Source organism: Caloenas nicobarica, chromosome 7 (genome assembly GCF_036013445.1).
Source record: "Caloenas nicobarica isolate bCalNic1 chromosome 7, bCalNic1.hap1, whole genome shotgun sequence".
NCBI classification, from domain to species: domain Eukaryota; kingdom Metazoa; phylum Chordata; class Aves; order Columbiformes; family Columbidae; genus Caloenas; species Caloenas nicobarica.
In genome coordinates, this window is record NC_088251.1 from 6,138,980 (window position 1) to 6,154,349 (window position 15,370).

Consider the following 15,370-nt stretch of genomic DNA (forward strand, 5'->3'; position numbering starts at 1 on the left):
GACAGTGATGGACGAAAGTGTATATACTGGAAAGTAGAGGGAATTTGCATCCGCAGCTAAAATATAAGCACTTTGACAAGTTCACATAGTTGGGGAGCATTCCTCAGCTGCAAAGAACACTACATAATTCCTTTTGAGCTACACAGTATTATTTGTAGTATCACTGACCTTAAAACAAAGTGCATTAGCCATAACAAAAAAAAAAACACCCACAGAATAATTTGGGTTGGAAGGGACCTTCAAAGGTCATGTAGTCCAACCCCCAAAATACACCACACAAAACAAAAAACAACCACATACCTGTATGAAGCTGAACTTTACCAATGACTCCCTCTACCAGGCCCAGACAAATGGGATTCCAAGCCAAAAGAAGATCTGTGGCTAAAAAAAAAAAAAAGAGCTGTTTTTTATGAAAGTAAACTCAACAGGACAATTAGTCTAGTGATGGTCATTCTCTCCACTTCCCCAAAAGAAAATAAACCTGGATTCCCACAATAAGATACATATGCTCTTCAATTTGCTTGTTACCAAGCAGCTATGACCAAATTACCAAATTTTCAAGTTAAAGTCCCACCCCAGATATTTCAGATAAAAAGAAAATACATAATAGTTTTGGGCTACAGTAATTCAGTTTAATGAAGGTATAATTCTTCTAATATCCATTAGAATTTGTAACTTAACTGAAATTCTACATGGCTGTAGTGAAATTGAATACAGGTCATTAAGTTAACAAAATAGCTTCAAAAACCTAGCAGATGTAAACTTTCAGTCCCAGATCTCTCCCACACCAATCAAACCACCATTAGTTTCATATCTTCTTTCTATACACATGCACACACTCTTTCCCCTTTTCTAAAGCACTCTCAACAAAACTACATGGAATACTGAAGTACAAAGTTAAGTTGTAGGTTTCAAGTTCTCCTACTGTTCAGAAATTCCAGTGAGCCTCATGGGAAGCAGAAGAGAAAGCAGGAAGGCAGCACTATGGGTTTGGGTTTTCCAGCCTGTGAAGGAAACTCCTCTCAACACACATTCGATCAGTAAGATGGTATAAACATGAAGAGTATCCCATGGGCACTGACACACATTGTTGATACCCAGTAAGAGTTTCTAGTAGTGGTGTAGGACCTGCTCAAGAGGTCAAGACTCTTAGAAATTGTAAATTTCTTAAGTTAAATCTTTTAAGTGAAGAAAAATCCTTAAACAGTTAGTATCTGTGTAGGAGAGAACAAACTCAAAGGCAGAGAAGGTTTTTCTATATCAAGAAGGACAAGAAGCTTGTTATTATCTATCAAAACTCACTTGTTCCACCAGAGAAGAGTTTCTCCAGTTTTAACACCCAGACAAATTAAATATCTTGGCTGCCAGTGTAAGCAGATGACCATTTGAAAGAACAAACTCACACAATATCTTAAGATACAGAATAATATAAATCGTCCACCTACACATGCTTTATTTACAAGACTTTAGTTTCTTCTTGGAAGTCCGAGATCTGCAGGTGACAACTGATAGTCTGATACTTTTTACATACACATTTTCAAACACTGTACCCTCCTTGAAACATTTGTAATCGAGACTTTGCTGTTCCAACACCACAGATTTAATCCTAGCTTTCAGCATAACATCTAATAGCAAACTGAACTTGCCTAACTTCATCATTAAACACAAGCATTTACATGAGATACAATAGAAATGGTTTAAGTCAGGACAGATCTAAACTGAACTCATTTAAATGGGATATATCACACGTGCTTGTATGTAGACAAGCATGAACCAAGAGCACATGGTAGCAGAATTTAAAGCTGTTTGCAGGAGGCAGAACACAGCTACAACTAATGTGTGTCACTGAGCTGTGACATTTAATGGTCTATAACTGTAGAGAAACTCCTGGTTCTTCCTTTTACACTGTAGGAGCGATACAGACTGTTACTCGGTCTGTACAGAACCCAGTATGAATCATGCCATAATTAAATGAAGTTCAAGGAAGCTAACACAGACAGATAAGTACCAGGAAAAAAAGCAACAGTGGCTGTAACAGTGCAAACAGTCTGATTTACCCTCAAATCTTGCTAGAATACCTGAACTCTTTTTGTATCCATATGCCAAAGACTTGTGCTCATGCAAAACAAGTTCTAGGACAGCCTGAGCTCAGAGTTTCAGTCCAAATGACATGCAAGAGCATCTGTATGCCAAGTGGGAAATCTGCACTATCAGACTTAGAGGAAAGAACACAGGCAGCTTTCCTCGCTCCCAAATCTTCCACCTTTCCCAGTTCAGCCACACAATCCCAGGTCTTGTCTTCATCCCTGGGAATTTTCTAGACCTGTATTGTCTCAGACTTCACCGACATTTTGCTACCTCCGCAATCGACTTCCACACTCATATTCCACCGTGGCGGCTAAAAACCAGCAAGATACACCAAGCAGCCAAAAAAGGCCAGGGACAGATGGAACCTGAAGAACCAAACACTGAAGGTTTGCCATAGCCATTACAAACCCAGTAGTCTAGAATACCATTTAAGTCTTTTTAAACCACTGATTTCTTGCTATGACAAGATACATTAGTAGTACCTTACACAAGATAAAAATGAGAAAACAAGATTTGTTTTAGTTACGGATGTAAGGAAACAATAGTCGAGACTTTCCTGCGAAAGGACATAAGAAAATTGATATTAGGGACTGTAGGACACATGGGTCTGTTCTATTAGTTTTGTGTGTTACTCTAACATACATAGCCGTAGACATAATCATAAACAACGTCCAAGACTTCTACAGGGATATCCTCCCTAATAGCACAGAAACACAATGAGAATTGGCTCTAAACTTTGACTATGTTCACTTAAACTATAGAGGAGCTTTGGAAAAACAAAAGAGAATGCATTTGGAAATAAATGCATGTTTTACTTTCAGAGGTGGGTGTTAAACTCACTGTCACCGGGGGCCACATCAGCCTCACAGTTGCCTTCAAAGGGCCAAATGTAATTTTAGGACTGTAGAAATGCAACTACTCCTACATTGATACAGTCCTAAAATTACATTCGGCGCTTTGAAGGCAATCACAAGGCTGATGCAGCCTCCAGTGCCAATGAGTTTGACACCTCTGATTTAAGAGTTGAAAGACAGCAAATGCGGATCCCCCAGCCAGGCAGCTCTGCTTCTTGAGATAAGTGTGATTATCAAGCTACTAACAGTGAAGGCTGTTTTAAAAGAAAATTTTCCTATGCTCTGCCTTCCCCAAGAAAAATGACACATATTTAGCAACATTTGAGGAGATTAACATTTTTTCAGTGTCCAAGAAAAACCTAGATGCAAAGTCATATTACAGAAGAAATGCCTGTAGGCTGTGAAAAAACGCCAGTTGTGGAATCACACTCACTTTGGTGACGGTATCGCAAGTTTTTTTTAATTACACTATTTCTAGATAACTTTCTATAGGAAAGTATGCGTGACAGCATAGAAGCAAGTTGCTTTAAATAAATAAAACGCATCTGGTTCTGAGCTTCTGATTAGAATTTCATTGCTGGTTATAGCTCAGTTTCCTGCAGGACAGCCATATCTCAACTCAGAGCCAACGCTCAGTCATGCTGAATAAATATCACTACAGTAAATACTGATATGAACCTCTTGGTCTTGAAGAGTAGGCTCTGGAAATGGATGAACCAAATTAAAAGGTTTAACTATCGTTCCCCCACCCACTCCCAAAGAATATAGGCTTTCATGTTGAGTGCAGTCCTATTTACTCGGGGTTTTTTTGGAAGAAGCTCTTTCCAACTTTTGTCTAATATTGTAAAATTGTTTGAGACTGATTGTTTGCAGCCATTTAGCCTGTCTGGCACTTCTGGCAGCAGCTGTCTTCAACCACCACTTTGTATCTTTGAAAATCATAACCAACCTAATCTTCGCTTATGTAACAATTTTAAATATACAGAGATCCAAGAAAGTTAACTGCAAGCCTATAGGAGATTAGTCTTTAACTCTAAAACATAGCAGAATTTAAGAGGTAGCAGAAATTGGTAGATAAGTGATACAAGTTACAGAAGGTATACATATTTTTAAAGCCATAGAAAACAAGACTGAAAATCATCAGTCTTGGGAGACAGGTGGCTGCATTTCTGACTGCTGAATCACATGGCAAGTTTGAAATTTAAAGAAATGCCTTCGCAATAAGAATAATTAACTACCACAGGGCTCTATCAAAGGAAACACTGGACTGTACACCCAAACCAGACTGAATGCTTTGAGATATAATGTGAACTACAAATTATCAATACAGTTACTCTTGTTTCCCCACACAAACTTCCCTTCCTATAGATGTCACACCAGTCATCTAGTGAACTCTTGAAAGAGAGAAATGAAGACTTATCAACCTGAAACTGCAACACAATGTTGTTCAGACTTTTTACAGTATTGTGCTGGTGAAAACAAGCACTGTTCAAAGTCATCGTCCTTCAGAGCAGAAAGTAGGCAGCTGTCTGCAGAAAGTCACTATGAGCAGCAAGCTGAGCCCCATGGAAGATCCTCCCCAACTCAGGGAGTTCTCTGGTGCCCTCAGTATGTTTTAGTTTGAGAATTGCCAGGGTTTGACAAGCCATAACACACACTTCTAGTACCCTGAGGTATGTACTTGCTTACCACGTTTCGATCCCAAAGTACTAAATTGCTCATTCTTTCCCTTATTCAAGCTATTGAAATAAGGGTTGCCTCTTTTTGCCGATTCCTGTCAGAGATCACTGACAATACATTCACCATTCACAGTGACTGTATCAGCATTGTAGTCCCAGCACACCAGAACTTCGGTCACAAATTCAGAACAAAACCAGCTTTGATGTGATTGCTTCCAGCACCACCCCTCAGAGCTCACCAGCAGCAATGCAGGGCCAGGCGATGTCAGAGAAAGTTTCTTAAATTCCTTGTGTTTATACAAACATAACCCTGAAATGGGTGATACAAAAGCAACTTGGAAAAGCATCAAAATCCCAAACTGCTTTCTTTCTCTAGTCTACCACCAGGGTTGATCTGGGGTCAGGTACAAATTCTGATCAGAAAACAAACTGCTGCTTTGAGATAAGCCACTTGCTCACCACTGAATGACTCCAGGCAAGCCTGAAGAGTTCAAGGAGATGGCCTGTCAACTTCATTTGGGGAGAAGGCAGGGAGAAAAAAGAGATTTCATTCATAATCACTTGAATCCAACCCTTACTACTGAGCTGCTGCCTTATTCAATCCATCATATAGCTATAACTACTTATCTTGCAATCTTGCTGTAGTTCAGGGAGTACACCCCTCCTATCTTCCTCAAACTCGGCTGCTTTTCAGGAATGCACCTTGGCTTGGAAGTGTTTGCTGCCAGTGTCCTCAGTATAAAAACATTCAAAATGTCATTGAACTTCAAGCTCAGTTTATAAGTAAGTGTATAAACACAGATACAAATGCACACTATTTCTCAAAAATTCTTTCCGTAGCCTGACAGAGTAGCAATTCTCACAATCGTTCTCACCACTCAACACAAGCAATAGACATTTATATACAAAACGTAAAAGCTGAGTAACTCACAGTAAATAGTCAGAGTAAATCTTTCAGCTCTGCTAACATAACATTTGACACCTGATGTGTTAGCACCGTGAAAAAAACTTCAATACCCTTTCTACATAGATTTGAGATTTTCTTTAAATTGGGTGTGGTTTAGATCAAAAACAACCACCAGACCTCATTATTAGCACTATTTGACCTTTATGTGGCTTTTCAAAACCAAGTCTGCTTCCAAGCTCCTGTTCATCTTTGAATAGTTTCCGAAATATTAGCCAGGATTAAGAGATTACAAGTTATTTGGGAAGACTTAAGAGTATGAACTTCCTTCTCTTGTATGAAATAAAGCACTACTCATACAAACAAACTTAGGCTAATTAAGTTTTCCTTTCAGCATAGATCTCTATATTTAAGCTACTATAATTGCAGAAAGATGGAAGAATATTAAGACATTTATATTACAAGATCTTAATTATTATGAAGTATTAACTGTATTTACTTACGTATTCTCCTCCATATTTTAAACAAGTTATCCCTTCAGCTGTTTTAATTATCTTTGTCATTTATACAGCTTGCACTGTGTTATAGTCTTGAGAGGGCCCAATCACTCAGAACTGAAATGCTTTGCTTTATATAAAAGAGAGAATTAAATCACCACTATACCCCATTCTGCCCCCCACCTCCAGACACCCACGTTAAGGAGGATTTCTAAAAACTCAGCCTTCTCCTAGACCTTATAGCCTTGCTAGAAAGCCAGCTTCCAACAAGGAAAAGCACACTTTTTTCCAAACAGTAATTCAGTGCATGTTTCTGACAGAGCGCCTGTCTCAGCTGCAGCACAGCACACACAGTGCACATCAACCCACTTATGTCCAGGAAAATGAAACAGCAATTTAGCTTCCTTGGACACTTCAGTATCTCAGACTAGATGAAAAGGAACAGCCCAAGTACAATTCAGGTCATATAGTGACAGATGTAAAGCAGAAGGGATGGGAGTACACAATACAGGCTTGGATTATTGGTGCAAAAGCAGGATGCAAGTCCCAGATAAAGTACCTAACAAAAATTAATCCTTTCTACTCATTTTGATGAAGAATACTTCCTTGTATTCTGTTGCAGTTATAAAATCCCCCAAGTCACCAGGCAATGCTCAGGAAACTTAAAAATACACAGAAAATGTTCAGTTGTTTGGAGAGTATTCAGTATTACAAGTAACTCCTGTACTAGAAGTGGTAAAAAACTGCTGTTATTAATACCAGTTGTTGTTACCAGGTGAAACGTCTTCCCTCCAAACAGAATTTGAACCTATAGACCAGTGGTCTCCAAACTTTATCACATACCACATCAATAAAAAAAATATTTTAGCATGCACCTCAAGTGTTTGTATATTTATTTATAAATTTTATAGATGCATTTCAACTGCTTGAAATAAATCATCTCCTCACCTCTTCCACAAACCTGTAAATACCATTCAGATAAGTGGCCAACGGTGACCCTCTCAAAATGCAAATAGGCACTAAGCCACTGAAGCTCAGTGGGTTGGGTTTTTTTGTTGCTGGTTGGTTTGGTTTCGGCTTTGTGTTTTGTTGGGGCTTTGTTGTTTTTTTTACTTTAGAATTTCCCTTTATTCTTCTTCTACACTCCTGAACTCCGCTAGTTAACACATACTTTCTCAGAAGTGATACGGGTAAGGAAACATATCTTTTATCCTACCAGAACTATCAACGCTGTATTAATTAATATTATTACAGACTAGCACACATTCTCATTTTCAGCTGCTATTTCAAAGCTCAAGTTGTTTGTGAGTATATCCTTAAAGCTAGGAAAAGCAGTAGGTTTGTCTGCATTTTTTTAAATCCTACTTTGCAAGAGGGAAATTATCAGAAAGGAAGAAACATTTTATTCAAATCTACTTACGAAACAGTTTAAACACTACATTCACTTGTTCTGAAAAGACGCCGTTTTAAAGTTTGCTCAACAGTTACAGATGTACTCAAAAGAGAGTGCAAGAAAACCATCCCATCCTCAAAAGATTTAAATATGAACATTGAGCAGAAGGATTTCACTATTATGAAAAATAGTTTATTTATCACTGAACTGACCTATGTCAATGCTTGTTAAGAGCCATGAGAGAAATATTGGTCCAGCTCTGGTGAGCCAAGCCTAAGCCAGATCAGGTTTTCCCCTCACGGTCACCTTTTCTTCTCACTCCATAATTAACTTTCCTCCCTGACTGCCCAACTAACCAAACTCAAAGCACAAAAAGAATTATGGATTGGGAACAACCATTGCAAACACTAAATAAGGGAGTTACACTCAAAAACCTGGCACACATGTTTCAGGAACAGAAAGTAAAGGATTTGATGCCACACACACCACATAACACACTCTCCCTCTCCTCCACCTCTTTTTTTTTTTTTCCTTTAATGTTGGCCACAAATCAACTATTTAATCAAATTACAACGAGCAATATATCATTTAAACATTGCTGGAAGATGTGCCAGTATATGGAAAAACTTAAGCCTCAGCTATATGTGGGAAAGTTGCTGTTTTTCCCAACCTGAGAAACAGATAAGGAGAAAAACTGAAAAGTTAACAATTAATGACAGGCCAGCACATTTGTAATTTACATTTTGCAACTGCCTCTTGGGCAAGGTCATATACTTTCAGATGTGGCTCAGAATTCTGTTTTGCACAATGCTGACATCTTTTATGTGATTTACTTCAGATCTCAGAATGATCTTGCCTACTGTCTAACATTTTATCACAGAAAGACTTGCTGCATTACTCAAAATAGAACATAAGTTTAAGCTCAAAGTAAGTTCAAACGCCATGTTTTCAGTTTTCCAAAGACACGATGAACACTGTTTTAGGGCTTCTATTCAAGTAATATTTCTTCCTTAAAAGGAAAACCTAAATGTTCAAGTGGAATTCCATTCATTTCAGTTCAGCTTTTCAAGAAAAAAAAAAAAAATCTTCTCCCAGTTTTTATTGGAGAGGAATTAAAGATGTTTGGAACGAGAATATACAACTGATTGTTGAGTATTAATATTGCCATTTACTAAACCAGAGCTTTCATAAAAAAGGCTTTTACACTATTTCCAAATTTCTCCTGTAGAAATTTGTCCAACTTCTTCTCCTCTTTATATTCTGTTCCTATTGTTTCCTATGAAAACATGAGAAATGCAATGATTTTAACAGATAAGAATATAATCAGAACATGATCGGCTGATAGAACTGAAGACCATCATCTGGAAGCATTAACTCCAGAGGCAGGAATCAGAGCACTTCACAAAAGGTTTAAACGGATGGAGGGGGAAGAGAAACCTGCACATACTCATGGGCACTCTCCTCCTTGATGGGCTCGACTTCCATATTCTATCTCACGATAAGTTATTTCCTGGCTGGAATTTCTGCTAATGATTCTTGAAAGGGTAAGTGATTTCGCCAAATCACAACTGAAAATAAACTGGGGAAAGTTTTGTTGTTTAAACAAACAACAAGTAATAACAAAGAGTTAAACCATCCTAGACCAAGTTAGGTTACCATACCAGGATAGTGTTTTCAAGAAATATTAGTTCAGTTGTGCATGTGAATTTCTCAGTTAGAATAACCATTGCATTTTTATAACGAATCCAGAACATTCAATGAACAGAACTACTTTTTTAAAATCACAAGTTTATAGCAAGTTTTGAGTTACTAAATCTGTATATTACTCTCTAAAAACTTCTACATATTAAAAATTCGTGTTCTTTATGACATTCATCATGAAAACTCTAAACACTCACAAAAAAAGCTTTTGTCAGTGGTCTCAAATCTTTGAGACATTTGAGGGGGAAAAAGTACAGTCTGCCCAATTGAGCCCTGAGTCTCAATACACAACTCTAACAGAATGAGTTTCTGAAACACATTCAATGATTCATTAAGCTATATTTGAGACCTGCTTGATATTGCACTGCAGAAAATTCTAAACCACCATCTGAAAAGTCTCACAGTTTGAGGGGAATATTTAGTGAAAGTTAATGCAGCGTCCCTGGACATCTCAGGGCTCCTGTTGCAGCACAAGCACTTTGGAGGAAAAGCAAGAGAAAGTGTTTTCCTGTTGTCAGTCTCACTATTTCATTACCAGCAAAAGCCTCACTGCCCACCCAATCACCTCCTGAAGTCACCTAAAACCTTCAGGTAAGTGTCTTAAAAAGCCTTTCAGCTTCAGAAGCTACAGCATTAACTATTCTTTCTGGGACATAACTTGAGATACATAAGATCTCTCTGCTGTATGCTTTTAATGACTATAAAAAAAAAATCACATTCTAATCTACAATAGTTGTTTTGAAAGTACATAAGTGGCATATCAAATAAATGGTAACCTTTTACTACCATTCAGACAGTTTAAAACTTAAGTCACTTAAAGTTTCAATGTTTCCTTACACGGAGAGTTGAAATATAGCCCACACTGTTAAACTGTGAAAGAACCTAATAATAAGAACAGTATTGATAGATTGAAAAACCACAAGCCTTTGCTATAGATGTAGATCTTTCCTAATTGAAAGGCTGCTACCTGTCAGTGCCTTCTGTACTAAATATTTTAGTTGCAGTTAGTCTATAATTTCCTACTAACTACTATTTATTTAATACTAACCCATTAGAGATCAAAGATGAGTCTAACCTCTGACAGCAAAATACTAGCCACAAAAATCCACCTGAATTACAGATTCATTTTAATTCTGGCACCCAAAAAACAAAAAAAGGTTTTTTTCTTCACCAAGCAAGAAAACTTCAGATCACAAAAAAACACCCCACACCACACACAGTATATCAAGCTTAAGAGGTTTCTCATGTATTTATTTAAAACCTAAAGTCATTTCAGTATGGGCAGGCGTTCCAGGACACCAATGCATCTGAGTTGGGACAGGTTTGGCATTTCTACACCTCTTCATATAAGGAAAAGGGGAAGGAAAAAAACACACCAGACAGTAACAGTCTTGTTATATTCAACTTTTCTGCTACTGAGACCCAACAGGAAAATAAAGAAACAACATCTCACCTCTAGATTTAAGTCTCACCAGATTAGGATGTAGCATACCATCAACCTATGTAAGTCTCAGTTTTAGGTTTACTATGCTCTAAAAAGAATCATGGATGGAATTACAAAGTAGATCTTATTTAACGAAAGCATAAAATTATCTCTGGCAAATACATTTGAAGATCTCACTTCACATTCAGAAGCTACAAAAATCGACAGATGTAGGTAATATTCGATCAGATGAAGGACGTACAGCAGCCCAGCCCTCTCCCCTAGTCCTCTCTCCTCCTCTTTTGTGAGAAGGAACAAGCAGCAACAGTGAACGAACTACTCAGGATTTTTTTAAGCATCTATTCTTGCTGGGTTGCAGATGATACAGATCAGTTCTGACATCTTGTTTGTCACATACGCCACAAGTATGTTGTACTGACAGCTAAGAACGGGCATGGGGAAGGGGGACCAGAACGAGCAGGCAAGGGTGAGAAACAGTTCATAACCACCGCAGCTAGAAAAGTGTCAAAACACAGCTTGAGGTCCCTTATGAAGTAACTTGAAATATGGAGAGAAGTTTTCTAAAGCTACAACTACCTCCTCTGGAATATTTTCCAGAATATATAGGCAGTTTCCAATACAAACTACAGAAATTCAGGAAGTCTGTTTTATATGAAATATCTAATTCAGCAACATGAATGGGCACTCAGGCCACCACCACTCAGAGCCATGCTCCGGACTATTCTGTAGCTTTACACTTACCCAGACATCTACTGCTCCTTAAAACATTCATTAGATCGAGGCCTTCACTTGAACATTTACAGCCACTATACTTCAAACAAAGGAACCACTGTATCCTCCCGTCTACGATCATGAAGAACAGTTCAGGAATCCTGACAAGTAATTTCTACATGACTCCTGTAACATCTTTGAGGAGTAAGGCAAGCACACATGCCTATAATATTAGATGGCCTTATGATTTGTGATTCAGAGAAGATTTCACACCGTCAGATGAGAACACCTCATCGGAAACCTCTCCCCTGATACTCTGAAAATAATGTTTGGTAACATATCTCTCATTAAAAGGAAAATATCTAAGAGGCATTGTTTCAGTTGCTGATTCACAACCATTTTCAACAGATGAAGATCAGTACAGTAAGATTAACTTCCTAAAGCATTTAAAACAAACAAATGCTTATTTGCCTCTAGTTATAGCTCCAGAGGTAAGACACTCTTACAGGCAGAGGTGATGGAGTCTTAGAGCATGAAGTCCCCAAAGGTTGTGTTAAAATAATTCCAATCTGTGTATCTCTCAAAATATCTAGTAGATTTTCCTCTCCAAGGTGGTGGGAACAAGTGTTACTACACTCAAATATTCCCAGTCTTGTTTAGTCTGGCATTACTGCCCAGACTACTATCAAGGCCCACACAATGATAATAGAAGGTTTCACCCCATAAAGTAGTCTCATTCCTTCTTCTGCTGATAAGAAAATGGTGAAAAGAATTCAGTGTCTTCAATACTTCTGCTCTTTTCTGTATGTGCATACACATGCCTACATAAATACAGCATTTATATCAACAACATCAATAAAACAATGTTTGCAATCTGTGTAGAAGTACCAGCGAGAAGCAGCCAAGCTGAGTGTAAACAGAGTAAACCAAGAGTGAAATCCTGATCAAGACCTAACATAAGATATTTAAAGCATGGTTGAACAACACAGGGTTTTTCACTACGCTGAAAATAAAAGTGCACAGCTAAATTCCAAACAAAATCTATGATGCCACAGTGATTCATGGATTTCCAGCAGGTGACTCATTAGTGCTTTCACTTCAGAGAAAAAACACACCAGAAACATCTTGTAAACACAGGCTGACATCCTTCAAACTAGGGCCAACCTCAGACTTTGCTTATAGCAAATATTTACCAAGGTTTTTTGCCTTTTTAATTCAAGCTGTTCTCTCCATTATTCAAAGAGGTCAGAAACACAGCTTTCAAGACTAGCAAATTTCTGAACATGCCTTTACAGTTGAGGGAGGAGAGTATTATAAAGCTCAGCATCAGCTCTTTAGATTCAGACCTATCATATAACGCAATACTTTGCAAGGTTTGCCAGTATTATCTATTTCAATCCACAAATGTATAAAGATTAACTCAGAGCAGCCTCTGTGGGACAGAATAAAACCAAAGCCTCCAAAAACAAGTAGAGACACATAGCTTATAGCCTTTTGACAGATTATTAAACATGTCAATGAACACAAGTTATGACTTTGGGTTTTTTTTAACATGGCAGTGACTCATCACACGGTAATCCATCTGCTCATGTCCGGTCAGTGGCCTCAATTATAAATGGTCAAATGTAATAAAATTGTAAACTTAAGGATATCCATCTTTGTCTTAATACGAGCAAGAGCTATTGATGCAAGAAATACTTCTTGTGAGAAAACTGATTCTTTCAACATACTAAGGTATTTCATGTCACAGTCCACTTTCAGTAAGGTCATCAACAGACAGGGTTGGAAAAACAAAACTACAAACACAATGAAATGGGAAAGAGGGACTAAATCCAGAGTTTCAAGCCAACCAAGAGACTTCAATATCATATTACCTCTCACTAATCTGCAGGTCACACACAATAGGGATCACATGTATACTGGCTGAAAATTTAAAGCTAGGCTAAGGACAAACTGCTGGGCACTGACAAAGCCTCCGTGAAGTCAATGGACTGCAGATAGGGGCAGTAGGGGAAAAAAAAAATTTAAAAACAAACAAATCACAGCAATGGCTACATGAAAACAAGTGACTGATGCTTTTAAAACGAAAGCTTTCAAACACCAATTTCCAAAACTACAGTTCACTAGTTTGTGCTTTTATCACTCTGGTTCAAGTAAGAGCCTATGCAGGTGGTTATAACTATCACAAATCTAAAACTGAAGAATTTTTTTTCCCTGCAAAAACATACATTTCAATGACCAGCAGTTTCGTTTGCTAGCTTAATATCAAGCATTTTGTAAGGTCATCTATAAATCAAAGTATTACCGGACTTTCAACCATAAGTGAAGCTGCTGGACAAGCATAAGTCAACTTAACTTGAGACAAACTGTAATTTTATCTAAGATATGTAAACCAGTTGCACTGACAACATGAGCCAAGTATGAAAACATAACACAGGAAAGGCCAGTATGGAAGTTATTTATATAAACACAGATAACTATGGAATTTGCTGTTTATATATAAAGTTTTTCCAGCCTTTTAAAAAAAGCTGATGAATTGTACTGTACTCAGACAGCCAGCCTGGTCATATGCACACTTAACTGGCTTTTTCAGCGTAACATGGATCCCGTTTTTTTGAAAGCCATAGGTAACATCTGTGCAGCCTACCACGTTTGGTGAAACATCCAGCTATTCAAGAGTATTTTTAACTTACAAGCAGGTACACTATGGTCCTTTACATCTAAGCTACATACATTACTCAAGGCAAGCTAATTTCTAAGGATGGTATTCCGTTTTGCAGCCGCCTTTACTAATCTCTCAGATAGGATGTTACAATCACCATTATCTCAAACTTTCCATTAACACAACTCACTGTACCTACAATGTTTGTTCCCACTGCCTTGTCCGCGGCCTCATATTAATACACGTAGGGTCCCTAACAGTCACTTACACTGTCTATAGTCACTAAAACAATTTGAGAGCAATTTACAAGCGTAGACACCTGCTCGGTTCCTCCTAAAAGAAGAGACCACGGAGTACATGTGTTCAAGGACGCGACCACCATTTGTCACCAGCGCCGGCAAGCATCAATTCTATAAGGCTGACACCCAACACAAGATGGCCCTTTCCCATTTAACGATGCTCCGGTGAAGGCGACCAGATGCACCTCAACACATTAAACTACTCGGGGGAGTTGGCGGGGGCAGCGCGACTTCATTTTTGCAGAGGAGCAACAGCCCCGTGCCAGACAAACCGATCCCTCAGCCCCGGGAAGGGACGTTTCTCCCCGGGCCGCCAGTGCCAGCGCACGCCTGACCGCGCCGCCCGGGCCGGGGCGGCGGAGCCCGCGGAGCGCTCAGCCCCCCGGGCCGACCAGCCCCTCCCGGGCCGACCAGCCCCCCCCCGGGCCGACCAGCCCCCCCCGGGCGCTCCCCGCCAGCTCCGCCACCGCCCTTCCCCGGCCATTGCCGCCGCACGGCGAGGGCACCGCGGGCGGGTCCCTTCCCCGCGCAGGAAACGGGCAGGGAGGCGCCCCGGCCCCGCGGCGGCGGGGGGCTCACCGGCTCTCAGCTGCAGGCTGCCGTCCCTCCGGCTGCACCACAGCGCCCGCTCGCCGCTCTGCAGGATGTAGTGGTCCTTGGCTTGGAACAGCTCCATGCTCGCACGCCGCCGGCAGGGACGGAGGGCGGGCGGCAGAGCGGGGCGCTCCGGGCGCTCCCGGCGCTCCCGCGCACGGAAGAGGGAGGGAAGAGGGAGGGACGGGGCGCGCTCCCGGGGCGCGCGCTGCCGCAGGTCGCCCGGCGGCTCGCGGCGCTTCCTCAGCCGGGCACGCGCTCGGGTTCCGGCCCCGCCGCCCGCACGTGACGCGGCCCGCCAGCGCCCCCGCCGCGCGCTTGAAGGTGCGGCAGCCGCGGTGGGCGGGGCTTGCTGCGCGCGAGGGGCGGGGCTGGCGCTGCCGCCCGCCCGTCCCTCAGGGTCAGTCACGGAGTCGTTTCGGCTGGAAGAGGCCCTGGGGTTCAGCGGGTCCAACCGCGCCTGACTCTAGCACTAAACCGTGGCCCTAAGAACCTGGTCTAAACGCGTTTCCTCTAAAGCGGGGGAAGCCTGTGGTCAGACTCC

The 15,370-nt window shown here is 40.3% G+C and overlaps 1 protein-coding gene across 2 annotated transcripts in view; it reads right to left on the bottom strand.

Annotated features, from left to right (window-relative positions):
* The window catches only part of INPP5F (inositol polyphosphate-5-phosphatase F), a 42,400-nt gene extending 27,362 nt beyond the window's left edge, over nucleotides 1–15,038 (bottom strand). The window contains exons 1-2 of one of the 2 annotated variants that reach the window (XM_065638735.1): nucleotides 14,812–15,037; nucleotides 301–381 (exon numbers count right to left, since the gene is read on the bottom strand). In XM_065638735.1, the coding sequence (XP_065494807.1) occupies nucleotides 301–381; nucleotides 14,812–14,908 (178 nt within the window). In that variant the 5' untranslated portion in view covers nucleotides 14,909–15,037. Of the gene's footprint in view, nucleotides 1–300; nucleotides 382–14,811 lie in introns of both variants that reach the window. The other variant, XM_065638737.1, reaches the window with a different exon arrangement.
* Between the last annotated feature and the right edge of the window lie 332 nt (nucleotides 15,039–15,370).